Here is a 16,867-nt window from a genome sequence, read left to right on the forward strand (position 1 = left end):
AACATTCCTTGGACCAGGTGTCCGTGTCACAGGACCCTCCCCGCCTCTCTCCTCTGCTCTTCTCCCTAGCTCAGCCCCGCGCCCACCCGCCCCTTCCCAGGACTGGTCTGATCTTTTGTCTTTTCGTCTGTGCAAGACGAGATTGAAACTGAAAACAATGAGAACAAAAACAAAACTTGTATGGCAGTTTTTACTTTTTATCGCTCGTTTTTAACTTCACAAATAAGTGATAACAAAAACCTCAAAAAAAAAAAAAGTTATGTAGGAGTACAAAGGACCTAGAAAAGTAAAAAAAAAACACCAATGTTGGGGGCCGGGGATTTAGCTCAGTTATTCCCCCGCCTGCCTCGCAAACACAAGGACCCCAGTTCGATCCCCGGTACCAAAAAAAAAAAGTTTTGGAAGATGTTTAGTACCTAATTTTAAGACTTCCTCTAAAGCTACAGTAATTAAGGCAGTGTTGGTGTAAGGAAAGACATATTGATCATTGGAATGAAACAGAACCTACAAATAGAACCACACATATATGGTCCACTGAGTTTTGAAAGATTATTTAACATTAACATTTTATAGAATACAAACTCAATTCAAGAGCCGAGGAAGAGAGTGTTTTTCAGCAAATGGCACTAGAACACCTGGTATCCGTATATAAAAAATTAACCTCAACCCTTTATTTCCATACATGAAAATAACTTGAAAGGATCTATGAACCTAAATATGAAAGCCTAAAAGTATAAAACTTGAAGAAGAAATTATAAAGGAAAATGTTTATGAATTTAGGGTAGGCAAGAACTTCCTAGGATACAAAAAACATGATGTATAAAAGAAAAAAATTGATAAATGAGATTCCATCAAAATTTAGAACTTTAAATGACATCATTAAAATGAAAAGTAGTCCTTAAACAGACCATATTTACAATGCATATAACCTGTGACCAGTATATATAAAGAACTCTTACTGCTCATTAATAGACAACCCAATTAAAAAGTAGACACAAGAAGATGATAAATAGCCAGTACAACACAAGGAAAGGTGTGCAACACTAGAATCAGAAAAATACTAATCAGTACAATAATAAGACCGTATTATACACTCTTTAGGGAGATGAAGTTAAAAGTTTTAAAAGCCTTGTCATGACTTTTTCTTTTTGTTGGATTCTCCCCCTTTGCGTTTAATTTGTCATGCCCAACAGATTCATTCTGCTGGGCTTCCTGGGGTTGTGACCCTCGTTGTCTTTTCCTAGGATATTGTCTAAAATTTTTTGGAGTGCTGGTTTGGTATTCATGAAGTTCCTAAGGTTCTCTTTATCATGAAAGTATCTTATTTCTCCATCAATTTTGAAAGATAGTTTTGCAGGGTACATCAATCTGGGTTGGAGGCTGTTTTCCTTTAGGGCTTGAAATACATACGTCACTCCAACCTCTTCTTGCCTTGAGGGTTTGCATTGAGAAGTCTGCTGTCATTCTGATGAGCTTTCCTTTGTATGTGATTTGTTTCTTTTCTCTCACTGCTTGTAGAATTTTGTTCTTCTATTGGGTTTCTGGATTCCTAACTATTATATGCCTATGTGTAGATTTTTTTTTTTGATCAAGGCTAGTTGGAGTCCTATATGCCTCACTTATCTGTATGTCAAGTTCTTTTCCCCTCCTTGGGAAGTTTTCTGCCATCACTTCTGTGAAAAGTTTTTTGTTTCTGTTTTTGTTTTTTTTTGGTACTGGGGATCGAACTCAGGATCTTGTGCTTGCGAGGCACATGCCGGAAACACTGAGTTAAATCCCCAGTGCTGTGAACGGTTTTTTTATGTCATCTGCACTCTCTCCTGTTTCTTCATTGACTCCAATCAGCCTTATATTATTCTTCTTTGCATTGTCTAGCAGTGGCTGGATTAATGTCTCATGGTCCCTTACAATTTTGAAGCAATTTTTCTTTTCCTGGTCACTCATTGCAATCTTATCTTCTATATCTGAAATTCTGTCCTCACATTGGTTTACTCTGCTGCATAGACTTTCAATGGACTTTTTAATCTCGTAGAAATCTCTTTGTATCTGTTTTATGGATTCCATTTGTTTCCTGTGTTGGGATTCCATCATGTTCCTGAGCTCCTCTCTAGATTTATTAATCATGTCTTGCACTATGGGCACAATCTCTGCTGTTATCTGAGAAATTATTTCTGATTTCATTTTTTCCAGATCCTCTTTTGTTTCCAGTTCAGGGAGTCCAGGTGGTTGAGTATCATATTGTTTCATCTCGTTTCCCTTTGAGGTTGCTGTAGGTGATCTAGAAGTCTGGTTTTGAGGCTTGTTTATGTGTCTTCTCATTTCCACGGTGGGGGAGTGTGCTGCTGGCACTCACGTGGCTCACCTTCTCTGCCCTGGGAGCGGTGGAAGGGCAGCTGCAATTTTTTAAAACTCATATTTACTCTATCCAGTTATTATTCAAAATTTGGGGCACAGTAACAAAGCAAGCCCTTCTCTTATTATATTTTGCTCCTCCCTTCTTCCAAAGGGGTGTCTGAAGATGAACCCGGATGACAGATTAACCTGCACTCAACTCCTGGAGAGCCCCTACTTTGATTCCTTCCGAGAGGATCAGGTGAAAAGAAAAGCACGCAATGTGGGCAAAAGCAGAAGGCGTCAGCAGGTACTTCTGTTCCAAAGTTCCAGTGCCAGAAATGTTTTCCCACTTTTCCACCTTTCAGAGTGAGACTAGGTAGACACCAACACGTATTTTCTGGTTTAGGTGCATTTATTTATCTTAATACATATTAGTGATTGATGTAATAAAACATAGAACTATGAAAATCTTATTCCAAGGTTTTTTTGGTTTGTTTTTTTTTGAGGCAAAAATTTGCTGTGTTGCGCAGGCTGGTTTCCAGCTTCTGAGTTCAAGTGACCCTCCTGCCTCAGCCTCCTGAATAGCTAGGACAACAGGTGTCCACCACTATACCCAGTGTGCACTTGAATCAAATCAATACAAACTTTATAGAGTAAAAAACCTGATTTCAACAGAACTATGTTTTATTACCATTCCAGCGGAATTCCAGTTCCTTTCTGTAGCCTCTGGATGTATAGCAGAGGAAACTGGACGCCTCTCACACATGCAGGCAGCTGTTTGCCTCTCCTGGGATATCCCTCGAAACTAAGGGGAAGTTCTGTTGGGTACAAAGGAGGAAACCAGATAGCAGGAACCAGATCTTGTCTTCAAATGGGCCAGTATTGTGGAACAAAATGGTGACTGCTGTGACAAGTGTTAATTCTACAGTTGTTAGGTGACTGTCCACTCAATTTCAGAAAACAAGTGAAAACATAAACTTTATGGAAGTAGGTTTGTTTTCTTTTGTTTTTCCCTCACCTTGTAAAATCCCAGCACCAAAAACAATATCTGATTTATAGAAGGCACTTAGTAAATGTTATCCAAGTCTCTAAATAGGTGAACATTGTATATTAATAATCAAGACACTCATTTTCAATTTATCAGAGGCTGACAGTCGTCAGTTTGTGCTTCCTTAATCTTCCTCCTTTTTAGTCATTTATCCTCTCATTAGCACATCTTCCGTAAAGGAGATTGCTTTTAATCTTTTTTACTGATCCCTTAATGGTTAAAATAGAAATTTGTTAAGAGGCAAAAATCAAACTAATCCATAAAAGGAAATGTTAAATTATTTTTGTGTATCCAAAAATCACTGCATATCCAAAGTATTATTACACAGACCATTATACCTTTTACTTTTAATCTTTTATAAATCAGGCCCAGTGCAGCTTGCACTTAACAAAATGATTAGGATTCATTTAAAGAATTTTGTGGTACCTCACCCCAGGAAGAATGGCTGCTGTCAAGAAATCAACCAATAACAAATGCTGGAGTGGGTGTGGGGAGAAAGGAATCCTTCTCCATTCCTGGCGGGAGTGTAGATAGACTGGTGCAATTACTGTGGAAATCAGTACGGAGATACCTCAGAGAACTAGGGCTGGAGGGTCCCATTTGACCCAGCTATTCCCCTGCTAGGTATCTTCCCCAAAGAATTAAAAGAATCATACCACAGCAAGATATGTGCACCCATGTTCATAGCAGCACAGTTTGTAATAGCTAAAGTTTGGAAGCAGCTCAAGTGCCCATCAACTGGAAACTGGATAAAGAAGAGTTGTTTTTTTTTTATAAAATGGAGTACTACTTAGCCATAAAGAATGAGAAACTAGAGACATTTATAGCTAAATGGATGCATATTGAGGCCATACTCTTACGTGAAATAAATAGGACACACGTGTAAACACCAAAGTTTCTCTAGTGTGAGAAACTGAGTGTAAATAAGGGTTAAAATGATTAAAATGAATAATTGATAATTTGAAATAGGAAAAAAGGTCCAAAGATGAAGGTGTGAAGGGAGGGGAAGGGGAAAGGAAAGGAGGGAATGGAAAAATTATGAGAAAAGAAAAAAAATGGAAATGACATCTATGTAAATAGGGAAGGGTGGAGGGGGTGAAGGGCGCACAGGTAATGGGGAAAAAATAAGAACTAAGATACATGTGTACAGGTACAAGCACTCAATGATAAATGTAAATGTATTGTATACCTAAAATGTACCAATAAAAGAATTTAAGAAAAAAAAAATTTTGTGGCAACAGTCTGAAAATACAGTGTGAACTGTATATAGAGACTGTTCGCCCCCTTAAAACCATCTCACATATTCTCCACCATTGGCCTGGAGGGACAACTGTGTCACTGCCCCGCCCTGCCTCTCGGACCCTCTGATTCATTTTCTACTTGGGGATCTACCGTGGCACTGGCCTTAAGGGGGTTGAAGAAGCTGCTTTCCCTTTAAGGCAGGGCAGGCAGTGCCAATTCGGCCTTGATAGCCCGAGCCCAGCCAGTGCCACCCAATGCCACCCAGGACTTTACAAAAGGCCTTCCAAAGCCCCAGGGACAGCGGAAGGAAAAGACCCACAAAGTGCAGCATGCCCCAGATAATCTCATTGACAAAGGTGCTGTGGAGGTCTCACATAGATGTGTCCCTCGTAGATGTCCCTATGGGCTTGCACAGGGAGGGTGTGCAGCGCCACGGCCCGGGACCACGCCTAGGCTATGCCCTCTGCCAGAGAAGTCCCCAGAGTTTGGGGCCAAGAGAAAGACAAAGATGCCTTTCAGGAAAGTTTTTGATGTCTTTTTTGGGGGGAGGGGTACCGGGGATCAAACTCGGGACCTTGCGCTTGCGAGGCAGGCAGTGGAACCACTGAGCTAAATCCCCAGCCCTGTGGAAAGTTTTTGCTTCTCTTTCTGAGAACATTCCTAGGAATTTTACCATATGGAGAAGGAAACTAAAGGTTACAGAAAGATGTTTTCATTCAGTGTGGTTTTACTTTGTGAGTTCAAATCTCTACCTAGATCCCAGCTTCTTAATCTGAGGGTAAAACCATCAACTTCCTAAGACTAAATAGTGTCTGTGGGTGAGAGTAGTGACCTGAAGCCTTTGCTGTTCCATAACTGCCCTAGCTTTTAAAAACCTGAGATAGGCCCAGGGATTTAGCTCAGTGGTTTCGCCACCTGCTGCGCAAGCTCAAGGACCCGAGTTCAATCCCCAGTACCCGAAATAAATAAATTAATTAAATAAAAACCTGAGATGGGTAGAATATTGACTCCTGGAATTATAATGTAAGAGTTGGTGGAGATCTCTCTTTTAAACTTCGACTAGATATGAATAAGTATATTGAAACAAACAATAATATATCATGAGAATCTTAGAATAATTTATAGAGCTTAGATTTCAAGTATCAGAGGGTCACAATGTTTGGAAAGGTAACCAAGCATAATTTTTAAATTGATGCCCTTTAACATCTTTATACTGTGTGTATCCTTTTTGTTTTACCGCCTTTAACTCAAACTGTACCTATAGGAATTGTTTCCAATTTACTTTCTTATTTTTGTCTCATTCTGCTATTAGAATCAACTGTTGCCTCTCATACCAGGAAGCTACGTCTCCCCCACACCTGATGGAAGAAAACAAGTCCTCCAGTTAAAATTTGATCATCTTCCAAACATTTAGGAAAATGTTCTTTCAAGTGTGAAGTAACTTAATATGTACATATTTTTGTACAAGCAAGATAGGAATTCTCAGTGTTTCAAATGCAAATGAGCCATATGAAAATTAAGATGCCTTCTAGAATTTTCTGCTCTGATCATTGCTGGTTCCTCTCCCTGTGCTTTTTACATGCCAACTTTATCTTTCAGAACATTTTCTTTAAATGTTAGAAGGCCTGAAACTGCACATATGGAGGAGACATTTTCAATTTCATCAGAGCAGACCTTCCTTAAACAATTTATGTTGAGAATTTATGGGCTTATAATTTGATTTATGAAAAAGATTTACATGTATCATCTTGCTTCAGCTGACCCCATAATATCTTAAAGCAATATCAAATCTCCTGCCTAGCTCTTGTTTGTATCAGGAATTATAGTATGTTCCTGTATTTTAATTCACTCTCATTGTAACCAGGTCTGTCAAAAGTGATGCCAGTAGTTGATTTTGTGTTTTTACAGTGGTGTAGGAAGAGAAACTTGAAAGGTCAATTCTTGGGCAGACTTGGCTTTCTCTACTTCGTGAGACATTGATGATTCCATTTTGAAGGCTAGCCAAAGAAAATTCCATACAAATTCCATACATAGCACACAGTGGGCAAACGACAAGGATTCCCACCCTCATGACAGTAATGCCCTGAACTGATTGGCTTTGGTACATCGTGATGCCTTTCTTTCTCTCCTGGCTGAATCATCTCAGTACCTAAACCAGTCCTCATAGTTGTGTTGTTTGTCATTGCTATACTTTCTTCCAAGCATTCTCAGCCGCAGCCTCTCTGAACGCATGCAGCCTTAAACTATCAAGTACATCATAGTCAATTTGAGTTTGTAAATGCTTATAAGAACAAGTCAAGATTATTGTTCACTTCAAAAATTGAAGGAGACACCTCAATAGGTGAACAGGAATTCTGCTAGAATATTTTCCCAAGTAAGCCTGACATACACAAACCCGCACACACAAAATACATCATTATAAAATTTGAAGTATCACAATAGATGCTTTTTATCCTGGACGTCTAAATATGAAGCAGCACAATTGAACATGCTTTCAGTTTGCTAACAAGGAATTCGTGCAGAATAATAATACAGGGCTGTGTATCACTGTCCAGCAAAAGGCACAAAATGGTGATGTGCCCATCAATAAAAATTAAGAGTGTTTTGTTAACTCTTTTCCCCTCCCAGCCTGGCATGCTTACTTGAATCCTGTCAAATTTTGCTAATAAACATCATTCCAGAACTCCTTTGTGTCTGGCACTCAGAGTTAAGTGTATAGTGTTATAAAGGAAACAGTAACACTGTGTTTATACTCAAAATTCTGTTGCACTTATAAACATGACTATGTAAGTCGGGTTGTGCACACCTGTAATCCCAGCACTTGGGAGGCTGAGGCAGGAAGATTGCCATGAGTTTGAGACCAGCGTGAGCTACATAGTGAGTACAAGGCCAGCCTGGACTATATAGTGAGGCCCTGTTTCAAAAATCAAACAAACAAATAAATAAATAAGTCTATGTAAACTTCTAGAGAATCTCATTCTGTCATTTGGGAACATCCATTCCCTATGGAATCATGGCCTCTAAACAGTAGTTTCTTGCTCACTAGAAGGACTTTTAAGTGAGCTTATTTGATCATTTAGCATTCTTAGTGTGAATATAAGCTGTTAGGGTCTTACTTTCATACTATTGTCAAGAATGTACCTCTTTGGGCCAGGGATTTAGCTCAGTGGTGCCGCCACCTGCCTCACAAGCGCAAGGTCCTGAGTTTGATCCCCCATACCCCCCCCAAAAAAAGAATGTACCTCTTCAAATTTGCACATTTTCTTGCATTTTTAATAGGATGATACCACAGATGCAAGGAAAATGAGGAAGAAAAGATAAAGGCAACTTCACTGAGAGATGTCTTTTTAGTTTTCATAATGCTTTGGGCTTTCAAGTAAGCATTCTTATTATCAAGCTCCCCCGGCTGCTCCAGCTCTCCTGCATATATCTACACATATACATGCATGCCTGTGTGTAATGTAATACAATACACATGCAGAGAATAAGAAGGCAGTGTGTGCCTCCTTTACCCATTTTACTTGCATTGTTCTTCTATTAACGGTGGAATTTTTGGCAGGGGTTGATGGCTGTCTTTTCTTATTTTGGCTTTCATTTAAGAATTAATTCAAGCCAGTGTAGTGGTGCATGCCTGTAATCCCAGCACTCTGGGAGGCTGAGGCAGGAGGATTACAAGCTCAAGACCAGGGGCAATTTAGGGAGACCCTGTCTCAAGAAAGGGATGGGGAGCTGGGGATTTAGCTCAGTGGTGCCACCGCCTGCCTTGCAAGCACAAGGTCCTGAGTTCAATCCCTGCTTCTGCAAAAAAAAAAAAAAAAAAAAAAAAAAAAAAAGGGATGGAGATATAGCTCAGTGAGAAGGCCCTGGGTTCAATCCCCAGCAACCCCCCCAAAAAAGAATTGAAAAGTCTACTCCCATGCCTGAGTCATGTGATCAATTCTGTGTGTTCTTTTTTCTATAAAAATAATTGTTTCAAACTATCATTGCTCTTTCTCCTTTTTGTTCCCCAGATTCGACAGACAAATCTGTCACTGGGTATGACTGGGGAGAGAAGAGAAACCATCTCACCTTAGAAAAGCGTTCTAATGGGGCCGGGGATTTAGCTCAGTGGTTCCGCCGCCTGCCTTGCAAATACAAGGTCCTGAGTTTGATCCCCAGTACCAAAAAAAAAAAAAAAAAAAGAAGTGTTCTAATGTGGTCATAGTGTCATATTACCACAAGAGGAAATTAATCTGATGGCATTTGCTGGTATATTTGTTCCTAGGTGAGCCAGGCCAAATAGCAAAGCTGTTACCTGTGTGGCTGGGGAGCAAAACCCCCAAGCCTTCTGGTTGGTCTGTTTGGTTTTGTGGCAGAGGATCCTGGCACTCTTCTAAGTGCAGATTTCTCCCCACCTTGCTGACCAAATTTCCTCTTCAGCCCTGTCGGGGGCAGTTTCGCTTCAGGATCTCTTACTCACCTTCGGTCACGCGTTTCCTGAAACCTGTCTTCAGCTAGCAGCCTTACCCCGGGTGCTTCCCAGAAGCCCAGTGGATTCCATGACACCCTTGTGCAGCAACTGGCTCACCTGGGTCTTGTCTCACCCCTGCCAGCTGCCAAGCCTTTTGACTTATTACTGTCCAAATACTGCACCGTCATGGTGAGCGATGCTCCCTCAATGCTCCTCTGTGCTCTACCACTGCACAACCTCTTCCCACTCTTGGTTTCCCCAGACTTTCTGTAACACATGTGCTTGAGAGCCTGAAAACTGGGCGGCTGCTGCTGCTGCTGATGTGTCTGTGGGTGTGTAGGGGTATGTGTGTGTGTGTTTTTGTGTGCCATTTTAATTAAAAATGCAGGCATTGCACATTCTCAGAGTACAATGGAGAAGGACATTATTTAGACTTCTCAGACCCGGAAGCCTAGGTGTTTGGGCTGTCTTTAATCTCTGTTCAATTCTGGAAATACTTTATGTAATTGTTCCAACTTGCCCCAACCACCAAGCCCTTTTAGCAGGTCATTTTTTGAAGATTAATTTAAGTACACTGAATCATTTTAAAAAGTTGTGATCAAGGGGCTTTCAAATCCTTGCAGTTAGGGAGATAATTGAGGAAAGATGAAAGGAAAGCGTTCAGTTAGGCAATACAGGGTTGAAGCAGAAAGATTTTCCTCCTTCTGAGTTAGGTCTGTCATTGTTCTTCATTCCTAGATTTCCCAATTACAAGGCGTATGAACATTGCTGAGTTATTTTGAAATTTTATCAAGGTATATTAAGATGTTTTATGCCTCTTTGGCTTCCTTGCCATAGAATTACAGTTTTTCAAACACTTTCTTGGTCATTTGTCCCCGCAGTGATTTCCAGTCCTGATTTTGGAACAATTTGAATGGCACAGAATCTACCCTACTCCAAATTTTTTTAAAAATTAGACTGTATCACCAGAAGAAGAAGGGTCCTAAAATTCCACAGACAGTAGTATCTTGGAAAGACCGAGGAGTCCTCGTAAGGTATTACAGTAGTTTAATTGTAAAGATACAGATTTTTTTTAATGCGTGTAGTTAGAATATAAAGAAAAAATGCCATTCACAGGGCCTACTATGCCTGAGGCCTGGGGTTCTGTCACTGGCACAACACGGGCACATATGCGTGCACACACACACACACACACACACACACAAATCAGTGTTTCTGGTATGTGTTTGTTTTCGGTTAAAATCATTAAAACTACCTTCTTGTTTTAATAGAAGCCTAAAGGTATTTAAAATGAGTAGAGACTAAGAGAGATCATTTGATCTGAGAATTAGGACAATCAGGGTCAAGGCTCAATTGCAACTCTCTGTGTATCCTTGATACATCTGTCTGTCCTGTGCCATTGTTTCCTCACTTGTGAAATAAGAAGGTAGATCGACTAGATGAGTCCAGACTCCTTGCCATTGGGCACTTTTAATTCTCTGTAGCACATAGTGTTTGTAGCTTGTGTGTGTCTCCCACTAGAAGAGGCGTTCTAGAGGATTTTGTAAATAACACCCAGATAAAGTTTTTATGTTTATGATCTAGCCGGGAGATATCTCTCTTCTTCCCATCTCAGTCTCTACATGAACACAAACATACCACTACATCTGCTCCATCAAGGCAGTGATAGTTTACGAACAACTGTTAAACTGAGGGTAAATTTTATAAACAAAAGTGACTTTTCTTCAGTATTGGAGATTAAACCCAGGGCCTCATGTATGCTAGGCAAGTCCTCTGACCACTGAGCTACATCTTTAGTTCTTTCTTTCTTTCTTTTTTTTTTTTTTTTTGTACCAGGGATTGAACTCAGGACCTTGCACTTGCGAGACAGGCACGGTGTCTTTTTTTTATTTTGCTACAGGTTCTGGTTTTATTGCTCAAGATGACCTTGAACTTGCAATACTCATGCCTCAGCCTCCTGAGTAGAAAAGATTACAGTGAAGGTGGATTTTGAAACTAATTTTCACTAAGATGTTTTGTTTTGTGTTTTGTTTTTTTGGGTTTTTTTGGTACCGGGAATCAAACTCGGGTCCTTCAACTTGTGAGGCAGGCAGTGGAACCACTGAGCTAAATCCCCAGCCCTGTTTTGTGTTTTGTTTTCTGGTACTGGGGATCAAACTCAGGACCTTGTGCTTGCCAGACAGGTGTGGTGCCAATGAGCTACATCCCCGGCCCCTGTTTTGTTTTGTTTCTGTGTTTTGCCATACTGGAGACCGAATCTGGGGCCTTGCATGTGCTAGGCAAACGCTCTACTGCTGAGCTATATCCCCAGCTCTCTTTTCATCTTCTTTTTTAAATTTTAAGACAGGAGCTTGCTAAATTGGCCAGGCTGGCCTTGAACTTGCAATCTTTCTGCCTCAGCCTCCTGAATAGCTGGGATTACAGGTGTGCAACACCACAACCAGCTAGATTTTAGCTCATGTAAATAAAACAGTTGTGTTTTTAAAATGTATAGTAATATGTAATATTCATCAATGTTTAACCTAATTAGGTAAAAATGACACACGATATGAAATACTAAGATAGTCATTAGGAAAAAGAACATTTAATAAATTTCAGCAAAACTAGTAATTTTAATAAATGAAAACTTCACAAAATTCTATAAGTATATCTAAAGTATACTTGTCTTAGGCAGCAATCAATTTATTTTGGGCTCAGTCAACTTTATTTAGAGCCATAATTTAATCAAACTGAAAATTGGTAATTGCATCCAATAGGCATATAAATGGTTTGTATTTTTTTTTTGGTACCAGGGATGGAACTGGGGTCCTTCCACTTGCGAGCCAGGTGGCGGAACTACTGAGCTAAATCTCTGGCTCCTTTGGTTTGTATTTTTAATGTTAAGTTTTCTATTTTGATTGCTACTATCTGACCATCTCTAAATAGTGTCGTGTTGAAGATACTATGTCTCTACTTATGATATTAGAATATATTTGTGCAGAAGCAGTATTTCAAATCTTTTGAAAGTATAGTTATAAGCATTTGATAATTAACATAATGGTAATTTAAACTACTATAAACAATTCATTACAAAATAGTTTTAGTTGTTAAATATACATAATAGTTTTTTAATTTAGTTTAAAATATTTAGAAAACCACATAGAAAAAAGAAAGAAAGAAAGAAAGAAAACCCACATAGACTACTTTAGTGATTTTATACCTGTATATATAACTTAATTCTAATATGTTCTTTGGCTTTTTTTTTTTTTTTTGGTATCAGGGATCGAACTTGGGACCTTGCGCTTTCGAGGCAGGTGGGGGAACCACTGAGCTGAATACCCGGCCCTCTTTGTCTTATTTTAATAAAAGCTAAAAATAGTTCTGTCTCCTAATTTCTGCTCAACTCAACTGTTAGCCTATTGTCTAATGCTTTGTAATTAAATGAGAAAAACTGTCATCTTCGTATGTAAATTTAATTTCCTATTGGTAGGAACATTTGAACATATGACATGGCAAACTATTCACCTTTGTGCTTGGATTGGAAATTTTTACAAATAGGAAGACTAGCAAAATTTTTTCCAGTATGATGAGCCAGATGCTACCCCGAGAACATCTTTACAACTTTACTTTGAGGTTGTAAGCTTCTTTTTATTTCAATTTATCCAAATATTTCTCTGACCCATTACAATACCCATGCTACAAGATATGAAATTTTCTTGCACCTTTAATTCCAGGCTTTCACAGTAGTTCTGTTATGGAATTAAAAAAGGAAAAAGAACTCAAGACTCAACTCAGACCAATGATGGAAAGAGAGAAACAATTAGCAAAACAGTAAATGAGGGTACTGTTTGAGTATGTTCAATTATCTTCTCTTGAACTAATCTTTGGGCTTTCATTATTTGTAATGGTGGCTGTGTTTGACAGCATACAGTAGACAGTTCCCAATGGCAACTGCAGCAGTTTCTCCCATCCCACATGTCTTTTGCAATGCCATTTTGCCACTCCTTTTGTCAAGAAGTGAAGTCCCAGGGGCCAGGGATTTAGCTCAGTGGTGCCGCCGCCTGCCTTGCAAGTGCAAGGTTCTAAGTTTGATCCCCAGTACTAAAAAAAAAAAAGGAAGTGAAGTCTCCCTCATCCTCTTCACCATGAGTCCAGGCTGGCTTGGTGACTTCCTGAGGCACACAGAACACCACAGAGGCGATGTCCTGCCATTTCTGGATCAATCCCTTAAAAGACCTGGCAGCTTCTGCCTCCTCTGTGGGGAGAGGCGGCTCCCATACTGCACAGGAGCCTAGGCTGACACCATGCGAGGAGAAAGAGGCCACTGGAGGAAGACCAAGGGATCAGAAGGCCTCCTGGACCTCCCAGCTCAGTGCAGCCACCAGCAGGATGTAGCCAAGAGTTTCCTCATTGTCCAAATGAGTCACCACCAAGCAGGACAGACAACTGCCCAGCTGAGCCCAGTCAACCGACCAGATTGTAAGAAAGAATAAATCATTGTTGTTTTAAGCCATTAAATTTGGGAGGATTTGTGTGTTACTCAGCTTTCCACCCCTATAATAAATACCTGAGATAATCAACTTAAAAAGAGAAAAAGCTTATTTTGGCTCACAGTTTTGGGAGCCTCAGCACTTACTGACTGGATTTGTTTCTCTGGGCCTGTGGTAAGGCAACAGCCAGGACATCATGGTGGACCCATGCAGAGGCAGAAGAGGAAGGGGCTGCCGTCCACAATCCCCTTCAAGGGAACACCCCCAGCCCCAGTGACCTGGAGGCATTGCCCTAGGCCCCACCTCTTAAAAGTTCTTCATCTCCCAGTATTGCCCTGGGCTAGGGACTAAACCCCCACACACGGGCCTTTGGGGGGCATGTATGATCCAAACTAAACTGAGTGCAGTGACACATGCCCGTAGTCCCAGCTACTAAAGAGGATGGTACAGGAGGATCGCTTGAGCTCAGGAGCCCAAAGCCAGCCAGGGCAACATAGCAAGACCTCATTTCTTGGAAACAGTAACAACAAAAGGATTCAATCTATAGCAATTTGGTTTTTTTTTGGGGGGGGTTGTACCTGGGATCGAACTTGGGACCTTTCACTTTCGAGGCAGGCCCGGGAACCACTGAGCTAAATCCACGGCACCTCTATAGCAATTTGTTATGTAGCAATAGATAACTGAAACAAAGTATGGTTTTAAATTGCAAACCATTACAGTTGAAAGCGTATTCTCAAGTTATAGTCACATTAAAAAGTAAGATGTCAGGTCTGATGTTACTTAACCTAGAACTCTAAGAATATTCTAGGAATTCAAGAGTCATTCATCTCTGCTATCCATTGGACTGTACCCTTGAAGCTAATCTTTGTCTTAGTCAAGGCTGCTGTTCTTCCAAGTGGGAGACTGTTTTCTCATAAAACATGTGTAACCACTCTTTGGGGGAATCTGAAGCACTGTAATGAAGAAATTATACAGACATTGTATTTTACCAAACAAATAACTATATTCATGCTAAGATTGGTTCAATTTCTTCCCAGTGGCCTAAGATTAAACTTCCTTCTTTACGAGAAAAAAAGAAAAATTCGTGACTGTTTGGTCTCTTTAATGAAACCTACAGAATTTTGTCTAATGCTGTCGCCATGTTTCCCAGAAAAGTGAGAAAGAAACCTCAGCAGAATCAACTTCTTATCTCTTCCATTTGGTGGCTTTTGTATTTCTAACATGAAAAGAATCCTGTTTACAGCAAACGAAAAGTGTCAAGTTATTCTTGTGACATTGATTTAGTGTATTGACACTTTGAAAATGTTTGGTTATTGTCAAGCAGACACTCTTGGGTACTGGGTAGAAACAGAAGGCAGCCAGGACTCAATGGAGTTAACCAGAAAAACATAAATTAAAACCTCACCAGAAAACAAAGAAGATACCAACATGAATATCATGAAATAAATTTGATCATGATTCCAAGAAATTCCTGAGAGGTTGGAATGCTCAGAGATAGGAGAGTTGTCTGGGAAGGTACTACTAAATTTTGAAGGAAATGAATTTTAGGTCTGGGAATACACAAACAATTTAACATCGTGTCTGTTAGCTCATGATGATTAGCTATAGCAAACACTCAACTAGAAGAAGAGTGAGCTCTGGAGACATAGGTCTTAATTTAGGCTGTGTATTGTGGTGACTGAAATCCTATGAACAATTTATATTCCTGAGGGAGTGAGGAAGTACCAATAAGTGAGAAGAAAATTCACTCCTAATCCTTGAGAAATACTTGCAGTAAGAAAAAAAAATGAAAAGGAGAGGAACAGTTAGAAAGAATCTTCCCTTGATATTTGTGCTGAAGAATCTCCATCTCAAGACCTCCTTTATATCATTCCTCCCCTCCTCTTTGCTAATTACCCTCCTTTCTAACCAACACCTGTTCTTGGACTTGAATCCCAATTCTATGTCATTAGTTTCATCCTTTACCACATAATTTAGCACTCTACTTTCTGCTTTGACAAAGACCTGCTCCATCATCCAATTTCCTTCCTCCTGGGTTTGTTAATCCCTACCTTTTGCAATATTCGGATCAGAGAAAAATCACTTTGATTTAATCTTTTCTAACATAAGAGCTCCCTGTAAACATCTCCACTATCTTATATAAACTAAATTAGAAAATAATCTTAGATTGAATTCAAATGAATCCCCACGATATAGTTTAAAGGTTGGCATCTCTTTGAGTGTAGTACACTCTCTTATTCGATACCTGGAATCCCATTTAGGAAAAAAAAAAATCCCTCACAAAAGTTGACTCCATTGGCTGTTAGCCATGTATTGACTTCAAAGGGATGCATTGAAAATACCCATTTCCATTTCCAAATCCTATATTCAAATGTAATTCAGAGTTGCTACTATCCTTGACAGCTTAAAACTTTTCCAACCTAGAATAAAAGACCTCTCCCCTTGCCATGCTACCCACCAGCTTGCTTTTGCCCTTTGTGTTGAGTCCTTCATGGCTTAAAATTGAGCAGCACCAAAACTAATTCTGCCCTATTGGCTGATTGACCTAGAAGAAATAAAAATCCCTTTTGCAGTTTGTCTTAAATATTTAACATTTAGAAATTCATCTGGGTTCCAAAGTAATCCCACTGAGAAGACCAGGGAGATTAAATACCAGTTAGAGTATTTATGTGAATTTGTTTAAAGAAGCTTTCCCAAGAGCCGTTTTGACATCAGTATGCTGAGAAAATAGAGGTTTGGGCTGGAGTGGGTATCACTGTTGGGTGGCCAGAGGGCAACACAAAGGCACTAGGTCGGCCTTTAGGGATTGGGAGTGGAGGGGACCACAGAAATAAAAACTGGAGGTGAAAATATGCTGTGAGGGTTAATCTTGATTGTCAACATGATTGGCTTGAAAGATGCCTATGTGATTACAAAAGCACACGTCCGCCTGTATGTGGGGGTCATGAGAAAACAACCTTGGGGACGCTGCTACCTGGACCCTTTCTCTCTGGCTCTCTTGCTCTCTCTTCTTCGTGCCTGCCATGAGGTGAGCAGCTTGCTCCACCACCCCTTTCCGCCCTGATGTTCTGCCTCATTACTGCCCACAGCAATGGAACCATCTGATGACGGACTGAAATGGTGAGCCAAAATAAACCTTTCTTCCTTTAAGCTGTGTATATCAGGTGTTTTGTCCCAGCAACCGAAAGCTGGCTAACACATGTTCCTATAGCAAACTTCACTTTGAACATTTACCAATGCCAGCTTTGGCCACTTTTTTTTCCCAAAGAAATCCACCAGAGAAGTGTGGGGAAGTACAAAACTTTGGTTGGCATCTAGAACCAG

At 40.0% G+C, this 16,867-nt stretch overlaps 1 protein-coding gene across 2 annotated transcripts in view; it reads left to right on the forward strand.

Moving 5' to 3' along the window:
- The window catches only part of Cdkl4 (cyclin dependent kinase like 4), an 84,339-nt gene extending 67,771 nt beyond the window's left edge, over positions 1-16,568 (forward strand). Inside the window, exons 9-11 of one of the 2 annotated variants that reach the window (XM_087216105.1) lie at positions 2,507-2,641; positions 11,867-11,937; positions 12,334-16,568. In XM_087216105.1, the coding sequence (XP_087072231.1) occupies positions 2,507-2,641; positions 11,867-11,937; positions 12,334-12,388 (261 nt within the window). In that variant the 3' untranslated portion in view covers positions 12,389-16,568. Of the gene's footprint in view, positions 1-2,506; positions 2,642-5,936; positions 8,605-11,866; positions 11,938-12,333 lie in introns of those variants that run through there. The other variant, XM_004839337.4, reaches the window with a different exon arrangement.
- Positions 16,569-16,867: the final 299 nt, after the last annotated feature.

The sequence above is a fragment of the Heterocephalus glaber genome, unplaced genomic scaffold, assembly GCF_053883595.1.
Source record: "Heterocephalus glaber isolate CG9 unplaced genomic scaffold, H.glaber_assembly_v1.0 deba00001457, whole genome shotgun sequence".
Classification (NCBI taxonomy): domain Eukaryota; kingdom Metazoa; phylum Chordata; class Mammalia; order Rodentia; family Bathyergidae; genus Heterocephalus; species Heterocephalus glaber.